This window comes from Psammomys obesus, unplaced genomic scaffold, assembly GCF_907164565.1.
Source record: "Psammomys obesus unplaced genomic scaffold, mPsaObe1.curated_primary_1811, whole genome shotgun sequence".
NCBI lineage: Eukaryota > Metazoa > Chordata > Mammalia > Rodentia > Muridae > Psammomys > Psammomys obesus.
This window is the reverse complement of record NW_026590062.1, coordinates 460,779-474,145: the sequence shown is the minus strand read 5'-3', so window position 1 is coordinate 474,145 and position 13,367 is coordinate 460,779. Positions and strand designations below refer to the sequence as shown.

At 40.1% G+C, this 13,367-nt stretch overlaps 1 protein-coding gene across 5 annotated transcripts in view; it reads left to right on the top strand.

Moving 5' to 3' along the window:
- The window catches only part of Ep400 (E1A binding protein p400), a 107,107-nt gene that overhangs the window by 41,727 nt on the left and 52,013 nt on the right, over positions 1-13,367 (top strand). For all 5 annotated transcript variants that reach the window (XM_055605729.1, XM_055605727.1, XM_055605728.1 and 2 more), the window contains 4 exons: positions 1,863-1,952; positions 8,041-8,148; positions 9,421-9,611; positions 9,778-9,955. In XM_055605729.1, coding sequence (XP_055461704.1) covers positions 1,863-1,952; positions 8,041-8,148; positions 9,421-9,611; positions 9,778-9,955 — 567 coding nt within the window. The remainder of the gene's footprint in view (positions 1-1,862; positions 1,953-8,040; positions 8,149-9,420; positions 9,612-9,777; positions 9,956-13,367) is intronic.

Here is a 13,367-nt window from a genome sequence, read left to right as displayed (position 1 = left end):
CCATGGTTTCTGACCTATTTGGAAACAAATGTCCTCCTGGTTGTAGGAACAGAGGAAGGAAGGAAGAATTGGGTATTAGAGGAAGCATATGATGGTGTGTGATGTAACAGGTGCTAGATGAGTGAGTCTGTGGGGTCTCAAGCAGCATTGTAACTTTAGTAGTTTGACTTGCAGTGTGGAAACTTCCAGACTTTTGAAAGTTTGAGGTTTTAGTATGGAGAGAGTTTGGCCAGATTATTAGTGTGGTAACTGTTAGGATTAAATTTCACTCCAAAAGATAAATAAGGAGTAACAGGAGCTAGGAGTTTGGGTTCAACCATTGCCCTGCATTGACATAGCAACTTGGGTGTTCTCCAGACGCCCCCCCCCTTTTTTTTTTCCTGTTTACTCCTCTATCTTAGTGTTTGTCTCTTTTTTTAGCTATTCCCCTAGGAGGTGGTCCCTGTCTTTCAACTACTCTCATGTAGCTCTGACTCTTAGCTGTCAGAACAGCTTCTGACTGAAACTGGCAGAAGGTAGAGGTCAGGACCAATTCTGGTGCTTCTAGCCAGAGTGTCCTCTGGAAGGATCTGAGCTGTGTTCCTCTCTGTCTCTCCTTGGCTTCCTATTGATTTTGGGAGGCCAAGATGTTTATCAGGGCAGCTAGCCGTGGGTGGGATGACTTAGAAAGGATTGGGGAGCAGATGTTTTTTTGGTGGCATCCAGCCTTGTATAGTGACTTTAGATAATTTTCTTTGTAGACTATAGGTGTGTCTAGCTGATTTGGGAGCATCTCCTTGTTAAGTAGTGGGTTAGTTTAGGGAAATCAGACGCAGTAGAAACTACTTTGCCTTATAGGCATGTGGTAATGTCACCTTAAACTCTGTGTTTCTTTGAGATAGCCCCAGGCTGTCCTTCAGTTGTGGTGTCTGTCAGCATGACTACCACACCTGTTTACTGCTCTTTCTCCTAAGCCATCTACTCCATTAAGTGCAGGAAAAATGGCGGAATGAAATTCCAAGAAAGGTCTGGCTTATCTTGTAAAGTTGCACCAGGCTGTTTGTGTTTAGGACTTTATGTGTTTAGGGTCTAGAGATGTGCAATCTGGTGCCTTTCAACTTTGGTGGATGGTAGAGGTTTTGTAGTGAAGAACTGAGGAATTTGGGGATTTGGTAGAGATAGTGGGCAGAATGTATTCATGTGTGCATGAGTGCATGTGCATGTGTTTCAGTGTGTGTTTCAGAAAGGAAAGGTCATGGATGAGAAGAAGCCAGATTAAGAACTACTGCCAAGGAGGGAGGGTGCAGTGCAGCTTTTTGGGTCAGCCCTCTTACCTTTGAGATTGCCTGTGAGGAAGAGTTGTGCTTGGGGGGTGCTAAAGAGTTCTTGGCAAGAACCTTGACCCCTGTGATGAAGAGGAGCAGGGTCCAGGGTTAGGGCTGCAGAGTGAGGTGGAATGAAGTAATGGCCTTTGAAGCACAGGAGTGCTAAGGGGAGGACACACACTGGGTTGTGGCCCATCTCTGGTAGGCAGTGATGAATCCTCAGAAGCATGTATGTGGCTTTTCTGGGAGGGCTATGCAGTGGGTGGGAAGTTTACCAGCCTTCTGAGTTAGTGAGATCTACTGCATATTGAAAGAAACAGGCTGTGAAATGGCAGGCTGAAGTAAAAGGGTAAACATTTCCCATTTGTTGTTGTATAACAATGGTTTCCAGAATCATCCTGAAAAATTGAAGTATTTAATTCAGTTTTTTTTCAACTGTTTTTTTCATTCAGTTTTTTTTAAACTGTTAAACAGTTTTGAAGCCTAATAGTATTTAATAATGTTGAGATCAAGTGATGCTTTGCATGACCCTGACGTCTGATGATAACCATATTTTAGTGGAAGATGAAGAAGAGACCATCGAAGAGGAGGAAGCACATGAAGGGCTTGTAGACCACCACACAGAACTTTCTAATTTGGCCAAAGAAGGTAGGTTGTCACTGTCTTACTGAAAATATTTTAATTCAACATTAAAGAGGCACAAGACATTTGAAAATAAAGTCATATAAAAATGACAGCAGTACATGTGACATTGTTTTGCCAAGTTCAAGGAAACGGATCTGGTGTTGAGTTAGACCTCAACATTTTGTGGTTCACTTTCTGAACTCTCCTCTCCTACCTCTGTGAGTCTCCCTAGCCACTGTTGAAACTGAAGCCCGATTCTTTGACAGTGGCTTGTAAGGTGTGGTTTGTTCTTCTCTAGTGGTTCTGCCCGGTAATTTTATCTAGATGGCTGGGTATTGCTGTTAATACCTTAACTCTACATACTTTTTCACACATAAACATGTCATCAGTTACTTTGATTTCAGTAGTGCTGCTGTTGGTATTTCTTTGTTCAGTGGTATTTGTACACAAATGGCTCTGCATATGTTTGGGTGTGCAGCATGGTTAGTCTATAGAGTTATGTAGCTTATACAGTTGACTGTGCTGGTAGCCTTAGAGCTGGTGGTGAAGATAGACCTGCCCCCCACAGCTTGAAGAGCAGCTCTCTGACAGTGAGGTGCATTTTCTCATGTCTGTCTTTGGCTCTTTTGGCTGTTAGGTTTTCTACCTAAGTTCCTTAAATATTCTGGACACAAATTCTTGTTTTTATTATTTTTAATTATGTGTAGCTGTATATCTGCCTGTGGGTATGTGCCATGAGTGCTAGTGACCACAGAGGTATTGAATCCTCTACAGCTGGAATTATAGACGGTTATGAGCTTTATGACGTGGATGCTAGGAACTGAGCTTTGGTTCTCTGTGAGAGCAGTAAGTGCTCTTAACTGCTGAATATTCTCCCCACTCCGGGGGATGCAAATTCTTTATGTTTTGGTCATAAGGATGGCTTCCTATAGTGTTTGGTTTAAAAAAAAAAAAAAAAACTTTAATTAAAAATTTCACATTTATTTATTTTTATGTGTTATAGCATACATGTGGAAATCAAAGGACAACTTGGAGAAGTGGTCAGTTTTTCTACTATATTGTCCTGGGGATCGTACTCAAGTCATTAATCTTGGTGGTGTGTGCCTTTCCTTTCTGAGCTGTCTTGTTCTTACCTTGTTTGGTGCCGGGAATTGAATTTAGGGCTTCACAGGTGCCAAGCAAGCATTCTGCTACCAGGTTATATTTCCAGTGCCCTCCCCCATCTTTATAGGTACCCCCAATGACATAAGCTGCTTCACTTTACACACACTTCTTTCTGTGATTAATTGACTGGTTTGTACCAATTTCTATATGAATACCAACCACCCTGATTACTGTTGCTTTAGGATAACCACATCTGACTAGGTTAAGTTCTTTAATGATTTCTTTAGAAGAGACTGTTTCAGGGATAGGTTGGAGTCATGTTTCACATAAAAAAATAAGCAACTGTTGGAACTGTTGAGTTGACTCCACCTATATTAATAAGTTATGAGAACAGCTTTCTCTATGAAGTTGATTTTTCCATTGTATGATCAGAATATAATTTTCCATTTATTTAGGCCTTCTGAAGAAATTTTCATTAAATATATAAAATGTCTTTTGTTAAATTAATTTCTTTGTTTCTCTCTGTCTCTGTGTATGTGTGACTTTTGAGACAGGGTCTTAGGTAGCCCCAGGCTAGTCTTGAACTTGCTGGGTAGCCAGCATGATCTCCTGTTTCTACCTCCAAAGTGTTGGGATGTTGCTTTAAGGATGTCCTGAAGCAAGGGTGATGACCTGATGTGTGCAGAGTGCTTTGCTGCTGCTGTAGGGATAATCATGGCGATGGTTTGAATACTTTATCATTGGGTATAAGGTACAGGTTTCTTCGTACTTTATCAGATAAATGAAGTTCATATGCACTTAAATAGACATTTATGTTATAAATGGTTCTTATATTTTTTTGGTGTATGCTCTTTATTGTAGGCCTTGGTTCATGGCATTTTTACATTAGATCAGTTAATATGAACTACATTTGCCATCGTGATTCTCTTTTGTTGGGTACTCTGTTTGGTTTGCTTAAGATTTTTTTTTCTAGGATTTTGTATCTGTCTGTTGAGAAGTGAGACTTAGCCAGGCACTTACGGTGCATGCCTTTAATCCCAGCACTTGGAAGGCAGAGATAGGTGGATCTCTGAGTTTGAGGACAGCTTGGTTTACAGAGTGAGTTCCAGGACGGCCAGGGTTACACAGAGAAACCCTGTTTTGAAAAATAGAAAAAAAAGTGACACTTATTTGGAATTTACATTTCTCACACTGTACTTAGAGGTTTTAGCATAAGGTTATCCTTATGCTAAACATCCAGAAAGTGTAGAAATATGAAGTTATTTTTATAGATGATTCTTACCTGAATTTTGGTGGCTTTTGAATGGACCAGTTTACGTTCTGTGTGCTGTGCTTTGCTTTGCTTTATTTTGTTTATTCTGGAGCATGAACCTAGAGCATTGAGCCTACTGGTCAAGCACTCCACCCACCTGAGCTTATATCTAGCTTTGGTTTATGGTTTAAAGTGTCAGTGGAATAGCACTGGATGGTGCAGTGTTACGTACATGGCCACCAGGTAAACCCTTGGGGTCACATTATGTAGTCTGCAGGATCCTTACTGTCAATGGCTGGCACGTTGGTGCCATCAGCTACTGACAAATGTGTTAAGATTTTGTAGCAGAAGAATAGATTCCTATTTTTATATTTTTGACAAGCCAATTTCTAGTTTCTTTACTTTGAGCCTATGTTATTAGATCCCTGGTTCTATTTTCCATTCTTAAAATTCTCTTCTAGGTCTTTTCCACTTTAAGATTAACATAACTTTTACCATAGATTGTTTTAGTGTTAGTCTCCCCTTCCTCCTCAGTGGTGGGGATCAAACCTAGAGCTCTGTAGTTGCTGGGTAACTAGCTACAACTCTAGCCTTGTGCTTGGTAGTTTGTGTGTCACATATTACAGATCTGATTCTGATGACTCTTATGAGCCCCAGGCTCTGTTTGTGTACACTGTTTGTTAGCATACTTTGTGAGTCTCACAACTCACTGAAACTTGATTTTGGCAGATTTTTCAGGCTTACCAGCGAGAGACGCTTATTCAGGGACGGCTGTAGTTGCTGTCTAATCTTTATTCTTTGTGTGTGTGGTATATATACATGTATGCATGTATATATATGTGTGTGGGCACATGTGTTTTCAAGTATATGTGTGTGTCTGCCTTGGACAGAGATTGATGTTGGGTGTCTTCACCTCATACACTGAGGCAAAGACTCACTTGAATCCATAGCTTTCCTATTGGCTGGTCTAACTTACTTCCCTGGCTGCCTCCTAAGTGCTAGGTTACAGGCAGACTGCTGTGTACATGTAGCATTTTGCATGGATGCTGGAGATCTGAATTCCAATCTTCATGCAGATTTTATGCTTGTACAGCAAACCCTTTACCTACTGAGCCATCCTCTCAGACCCCCTATTCTGTATTCCATAAATTGTGTCGTCGAATACACAGTATCCCTGTCAGACCTTCCCCACCTCACTCTGCAGGGATTATAGGTATGAACACCTTGATATCCTTCTTTATTTCTTCATTGTGGTGGTCACTCATGACAGTTTGTGTCCTTGGCTTTCAGGAGTCCATGTGGAGTTATCACTTATAACTTCACCACTCTGCAGCCCTCCTGGTAACTATGGCTACAGCCTCTTGGGACAGAATGAAGCCTTCAAGAGGCTTGATGTGGGCAGATGGGAGGAATATACTCCTTAGACAGATTCTCACTAGTTGATGATAGCTTTTTTTAAACACCCCTGATCTGGACTGGTTTCCAGAGCAAGAGCCTGTGTGAGCAGGAAAGACCAAGCCAGCCCTGGTCAATGAGGAGGGTTGGTTATTGGGAGGAAAGGAGCTGGGTCCTTTCATTGTGTAGGTGAGGGTGAGTCTAGTCTTTGTACTAGATTTATGGCTTATACTCAACACTGTGGTCCTCAGAACCTGGTGGAATTTTCTTCCTGGACGTGAGGAAAAGATTAATGTGAAGGTTAATTTGGACCACTTAATGTTCTGTTTAAAAGGGATCATGTTACATCTGCTTGACCAGCGTGGATGGTGTTGCTTTTGGGGTGGTAACTTTTTTCTAAGACATTTTATAAAATCTCATTAACACTTTTCTGTTATATTCACTTGTATAAACATATTTTTTTTCACACATTCAGAAAAATTGAGAGATGTGCATTATAAACACTACACCCTATCTATAGATAATGTTTGATTTCACTTGGCTTAACAACACATTTGTCTATTACTTCAGTGGTTTGGGTGTTATAAATCATGAGCAAGTGAATTCAGGGAGATTTTGGCTAATCTTAAATATAAGTGCTTGTAATGCTGATTTCTTTCTATGAGTATTTTTATGTACACTTGTTTAAAATGTTTCTGTGTCATAGTTTGATACTTTGTCAAACACAAATTTGGTTGTTCTCTGGAATTTTCTAAAGTGGAATATAATTAACTGTTAAATCCAAACCCTCTCAGCTTTCCATATAGTTTTTGGAGACTCTGGCAGGTTCATCAGCTTGAACATGTCTGACTCAATGTGTTTCCACACAGAGACATTTAGGGGCTGCCGTTAGCTGAGGAACATATTGGTCTGTATTCATCTTATAGTCTCAGTTGAAAAAAATACTTAGCTTTATTTTTTTTAACTTTTAAATAAAAATTTAAATTAGATTTTATTCATTTTATTTTATTGAATGTTTTGCTTATGTTTGTGTCTATGTACTACATGTGTGCCTAGTGGCTGCCATGGTCAGTTTTCTGGGTAGCAGATCCTCTGGAACTGGAGTTAAGGATGTTGGTTTGCCACCATGTGGGAATCAAACCTGAAATCTCTGCAAAAACAAGTGTTCATAACCACTGAGCCATCATCTTTCTCTAGCTTGCTTCTGTCTGTCTGTCTGTCTGTCTGTCTGTCTGTCTGTCTGTCTGTCTATCTATCTATCTATCTATCTATCTATCTATCTATCTATCTATCTTTGAGACAGGGTCTCACTGTGTAGCCATGGCTGGGCTGAAACTCATTGTGTAGACCAGGCTGACCTTAAACTCAAGAGTTGAGTTCCTTTGCCTTTTGAGTTCTAAGATTAAAAGTGTATGCCATCCTGCCTGTTGTATTCATTTATTTATTTTTAATGTGAAATGTCTTTGCCAGGTCTATGCCAGCCTGGGCTACATGGTAAGACCCTGTCTAAAAATTTAATTACTATTAGGAACTGGAGACATGGCTCAGAAGTTAAGAGCAATGCCTCCTCTTTCAGAGGACAAAGATTTGATTCCTTGCACCTACATAGCAGCATCTGTAATTTCAGTTCTAAGGGATCCAATGCCCTCTTCTGGCCTCTGTGGGCACCACACCTGCAGACATACGTACGTGCAAAACACACATATAAAATAAATAAACCTAAATTAATACTGATATTAACTGAAAAAGAAAATATTTAGATTTTGTGTTAGTTAAGGGCATTTAATTTTTGGGGAAAAAAGAGCAATACTTTTAGATTTGCAAGCTGTAAATTTCTTTCTTTCTTTTTTTAAATAACTGGTGTGAGGGTATCAGGTCCCCTGGAACTGGAGTTAAAGACAGCTGTGAGCTGCCATGTAGATACTGGAAATTGAACTCAGGTCTTCTGAAAGAGCAGGCAGTGCTCTAAACCACTAAACCATGCCTCAACCCTGAAAGTTGTAAATTTCTAATCTAAAAATTCAGAACCCAAAGTACTTTAAAATATAAAACCAAATTTTCTGAGAAAAAAGGATGTTCTGAAGTTTCAGATTTCACAGCAGTTTGGATAGTGGATTTTCAGGTATGTGTTCATTTCAATGTATGTAAATGGTCTCCAATCCAGAAAATCAAAAACGATGAATATTTGTAGTTCTAATCATTTTGGATAAGCAATGCCAGCCTGCATGTATTGTTTTAGGAATGTATGTGGCAAGCTACGCATCCAGTCTTTTTTTTCTGTGCCTTTCTGAGTGGTTTATCTTCTTCGTAGTTAAATTACAGTTATAAAGTGATCTTGTTTCTTCCTTCCATTCTTTTCAGCTGAATTGCCCTTAATTGATTTGATGAAGTTGTATGAAGGTGCCTTTCTGCCAAATTTTCAGTGGCCACAGCCCGAACCTGACCATGAAGAGTCCAGCGGGGAAGAGGGTATGTTCTTAGTGTTGTAAAGAATTCAGGTTTAAAGTGAAAGCCAAAATAAAGACTTAATAAGATGTAAGAAATTGGAAATATTGTCTCCAAGAGCAGGTTCTTCAATTCATGTGAGTTGTGGCAGGGGCTTTGGGTTTTGGATAGGAAAAAGCTTGTTTGTGACTGTAAACATAAGAATAAGAAAAAAAGATTTTGAGCCAGGAAAATAAAATATTTTATATACAGTGTTCCTTTAAAGACACTTTAAGTTTTGTGGCATCCCCCCCCCATTGTTTTTTTGGTTTTTTTGTTTGTTTTGTTTTGTTTTGGTTTCTTTTGGGGTTTTAGACTTTGTTTGGTTTTGGTTGTGTCCTCCACCCGCACCCTAAGACAGTGTTTTTCTGTATAACTCTTTGTAGCTGTCCTAGAGCTCTCTTTATAGACCAGACTGGCCTCAAACTTCTGCCTATCTCTGCCTCCCAGGTTTTAGGATTAAAAGCATGCCCCATCAAGTTGTTGTTTTTACTTGTTAACTTGGTACATTTATTAGAGCACTGGGTGAATTGTGAAGGATGTAGAGGTGTTTCTTTCTAGGTCTATATTGTGGTTTATGAACGTAAGCGTCTCCTTGTTTGTCCAGGCTGTGCTGTGCTTGTTTATTAACTTGTAGGTTTTTAGTGGTTAATTTTATTTATTAGGCATTCCAGACAGATACACAGAGTACACAGACTTGTAGCTTGTCCTTTTCTCATTCTGATTTTTCTGCTTATTAGATAGGTACAAGTATTGAGAGAGGGAAGACAGGATACATGGGACTGTGAAGTGGTGAGACTGTTGCCAGAGTGTCTCCTGTGGAATTCAGGGCCTTTCACAAAGCCCTTGTACAGCAAGACCTAGGGTCAAAGACAAAGGCTTCTTCCCTTGTTTCCAAACTTGGGTGGTGATTTCTCATTTTTCCTTATTATTTTTTTTTTTTTTCATGGTAGTAGAAGGGAGATCATTAAGCTTGAGGTACTTATAATTCTTTCCACATTATTGGCTTTTAATCAACAGAGCCATTTCTTGGACACCAGGCTTGGACAGATGATGCTTTGAGTCTCAGATGTAGTTGATTGTGACATTACTTGAGAGTCATTCATTTATGGTATTATGGATGTATAAAAATGAATTGCAATAAAAAAATCAATTAATTCTTTACTCTTCCTTATATCTCACCCCTGTCCCTTTTCTATGTTTAGGCTCATGAAACTCACAGCAGTCTTAGTTCTATCTTTTTCATTTTTTTTCTAGATGTGGAAGACTGTCCTAGTGACAGGGAAAGCCAGAGGGACTCAGTTCTCATTGACTCCCTCTTCATCATGGATCAGTTTAAAGCTGCAGAGAGAGTGAGCATTGGAAAACCCAACACCAAGGATATAACAGAAGTTACTGCTGTGGCTGAAGCTATCCTCCCTAAGGGCAGTGCCCGGGTCACAACTTCGGTGAGGAAAGCTTTTCTTGGCTCCCAACAGGTTCCACAGAAATTGCTAGAAAAGGCAGTTCTTGCTGCACTTGTGTTCTGAAAATCACTTGGGGCTGGCTCTAGAATCAGGCTCTGAGAAAATGTGCTGATTAGTCATAATTTGGCTGGTCTGTCTCTCACTATAGGTAAAGTTTAGCGCTCCATCTTTGCTGTATGGTGCTCTCCGAGACTATCAGAAGATTGGCCTTGACTGGTTGGCCAAGCTATACCGGAAGAATCTCAATGGCATATTAGCTGATGAAGCTGGGCTTGGGAAAACTGTGCAGATCATTGCTTTTTTTGCTCACCTTGCCTGTAATGAAGGTAAGAGTCTCTCCGTTTCCATCAGCAGCATGTGTTGGATCTGAGGGAGAAGACTGTGTTAGCCTCTTCTGCTCCTTTACCTGAGACAGGAAATTACTTTTTAAATTTATTTATTTATTTTTATTCTTTTCTCATAATCCCTTGACTGCAGTTTCCCATCCCTCCATTTCTCTCAGTTCCTCTCCCAACCTTCCTCTCCCCCGGATTCACTCTTCCATTTCTCTTAAAAAAAAAAAAAGGGCAAGAAGATCAGGCATTCCTGGGATATCCACTGTACATGTTATAACAAGTTGCAATAACACTATGCACAAACCTTCATATCAAGGCTGGACAAGGTAACCCAGTAGTAGGAAAAGGATCCCAAGTGCAGGCATCCACTCCCACTGTTGGGAGTTCCCCAAGAACACCAACCTACAAAGTCATAATGTATTTGTAGAGGCCCTAACTCAGACCCATATGGGGTCCATGTTTGTTGCTCTGGGAGTCACTGGGAGCCACTATTAGTCCTGCCTAGTTGATTCTGTGGGTCATATTCTTGTGGTGTTCTTGACCTCCCTGCCTCCTACAATCTTTTCCTTCTTTTCTTCTGTGTGGTTTTCCTGGCTCTGCATAGTGTTTGGCTGTGTTTCTCTGCAACTGCTATCATTTGCTGTGATGATAATCAGGCTAGGTACCGAGTATAAATATAGCAGAATATCATTCAGGGAGTGGGGGGACACAGTAGGGTTTGGTTCTTTCCTGTGTCTCTGGGCAGATTAGCCTCTGGTTCCTGGCCATCCACCCAGTGTCAGACATGGACTCCTTCTTGTGGCCTGGTTGGACTAGTTATTGTTTGGCCACTCCCACAAGTTCTCTGTCTTCATTACCCCAGCACATCTTGCAAACAGGACATATTGTAGGTCAAAGGTTTTGTGGCTGGGTTGATGTCCCAGTCCCATTTCTGGGAGTCTTGCCAGGTTATGGAAGATAGGCAGTTCAGGCTCCATATCCCCATTGCTAGGAGACTTTGCTAGGATCACTCTTACAGATTCCTGGAGTTTATTACTAAACTAGGGTTCTACATAACCCCTCAAGAGCCCCCCACTTCCAGTCATCTCTCTCAGTACTCCATTTTTGCATTACTCACTGCCCCAACAGAACCTTCCTGTTCTTATCCCCATTCACCCCCTGTCTTCCCACAAAATCTATTCCATTTCCCCTTCCCAGAGAGATCCATGTGTCCCTCCTTGAGCTCTCCTTATTACTTAGCCTTTCTGGGTCTGTGTATTGTAGCATGATTATCCATTATTCAATAGCTAATGTGCACTTATAAATGAATGCCAGACACAGTGATGCACACCTGTAATCCCAGCACTCAGGGAGGCAGAGGCAGGCAGATCTCTGTGAGTTTGAGGCCAGCCTGGTCTACAAAGCAAGTCCAAGACAGCCAAGGCTACACAGAGAAACCCTGTCTAGAAAAACCACACACACACACACAAAATGAGTATATACCATGTTTGTCTTTCTGGGTCTGGTTGCCTCACTCAGGTTGATTTTTTTTTTTCTTTAGTTCTCTTTATTTGCCTGCAAATTTCATAATGTCATTGTTTTTAACAGCTGAGTAATACTTTATTTTGTAAATGTACGATATATATATATATTTTTATCCATTCTTCAGTTGAGGGATAGCTAGGTTGTTTCCAGTTTCTCCTTATTATGAATAAAGCTGCAACGAACATAGCTAAGCAAGTGTCTGTGGTAGGATGGAGCATCCTAGGATGCAGTGGTATAGCTGGGTCTTGAGGTAGATCAATTTCCAATTTTCTGAAGAAACACCATATTGATTTCCATAATGGCTGTACAAGTTTGTACTTTTTTTTCCCAAGACAGGGTGTCCCTATGTAGCCTTGGCTGTCCTGGATTCGTTTTGTAGACCAGGCTAGCCTCAAACTCACGGAGATCCACCTGCCTCTTCCTCCCCAAGTGCTGGTATGACAGGCATGCACCACCACATCTAGCTCAAGTTTGCACTCATAACCATCAATGGAGGAGTGTTTCTCTTGCTCTACCTCCTCAGCAGTATAAGCTGTGACTTGTGGTATTGATCTCAAAGCAGTTTTGATTTGCATTTTCCTTAGGGCTCAGGATGCTGAACATTTCTTTGTTTCTTGGCTATTTGAGATTCCCCTGTTGAGATTTCTCTGTTTAGATCTGTACCTCATTTTTTAATTGGATTATTTGTTGTCTAATTTCTTGAGTTATTTATATATTTTGTGTATTAGTCCTCTGTCAGATGTGAAGTTGGTGAAAATCTACTCCCATTCTGTAGGCTGCCATTTTGTCCTTTGTCTTACAGAAACTTTTCGATTTCATTAGGTCCCATTTATTGATTGTTGTTCTTAGTGCCTGTGGAATCAGTGTTCTGTTCAGGAAGTTGTCTCTTGAGCCAGTGCGTTCAAGGCTATTCCTCACTTTCTGAGTATCAGGTTCAGTGTATTTGATTTTATGTTGAGGTCTTTTGCTCCCCTTGGACTTGAGTTTTGTGCATCAATTTGCATTCTTCTACATGTACATATCCAGTTAGACCAGTACCATTTATTGAAGGTGCTTTCTTTTTTCCATTGTATATTTTTGGCTTCTTTATCAAAAATTAGTTGTCCATATGTGTGTCTGGATTTAGGTCTGGGTCTTCAGTTTGATTCCATTGATCAAGTTGTCTCGTTTTTATGCCAGTCCATACTGTTTTTATTACTATAGCTCTGTAGTACAGCTTAAAATCAGGGATGGTAATACCTGCAGATATTCTTTTATTATACAGAATTGTCATTTCAAGATCTGTAAAGAATTGTGTTGAAATGGGGATTGCATTGACTCTGTAAATTGCTTTTGGTAGGATGGCATTTTCACTAGGTTAATCCTGCAATCCATGAGCATGGGAGATCTTTCCTTCTTCTAATATTTCTTTCTTCAAAGACTTGAAGTTTTTGTTGTACAAGTCTTGCTTGGTTAGAGTTACCCCAAGATATTTTGTGTTATTTGTGACTATGGTTAAGAGTGTTGTTTTTCTCAGCTCATTTGTCATTTGTGTATATGAGGGCTACTGATTTTTGGGGGGTGGGGTGGGGATTAATCTTGTATCTAGCCATTTCACTAAAGGTGTTTATTAGCCATAAGAGTTCTCTGGTATAGAGTCTCTGGTATAATTTTTGGGGTCACTTAAGTATCATATCCTCAACAATACTTTGATACCATCTTTCCAATTTGTTATCCCTTGATCTCCTTCATGTGTCTTAATGCTCCAGCTAGAACTTTAATTATTATATTGAATAGATATGAAAAGAGTGGACATCCTTGTAGGCTTAGATTGCGCGCCACCTGTAGGCTTAGGTTTTTCAATAAACCTACTTTATTTAGAGTTCTTAAATGCTTTTAC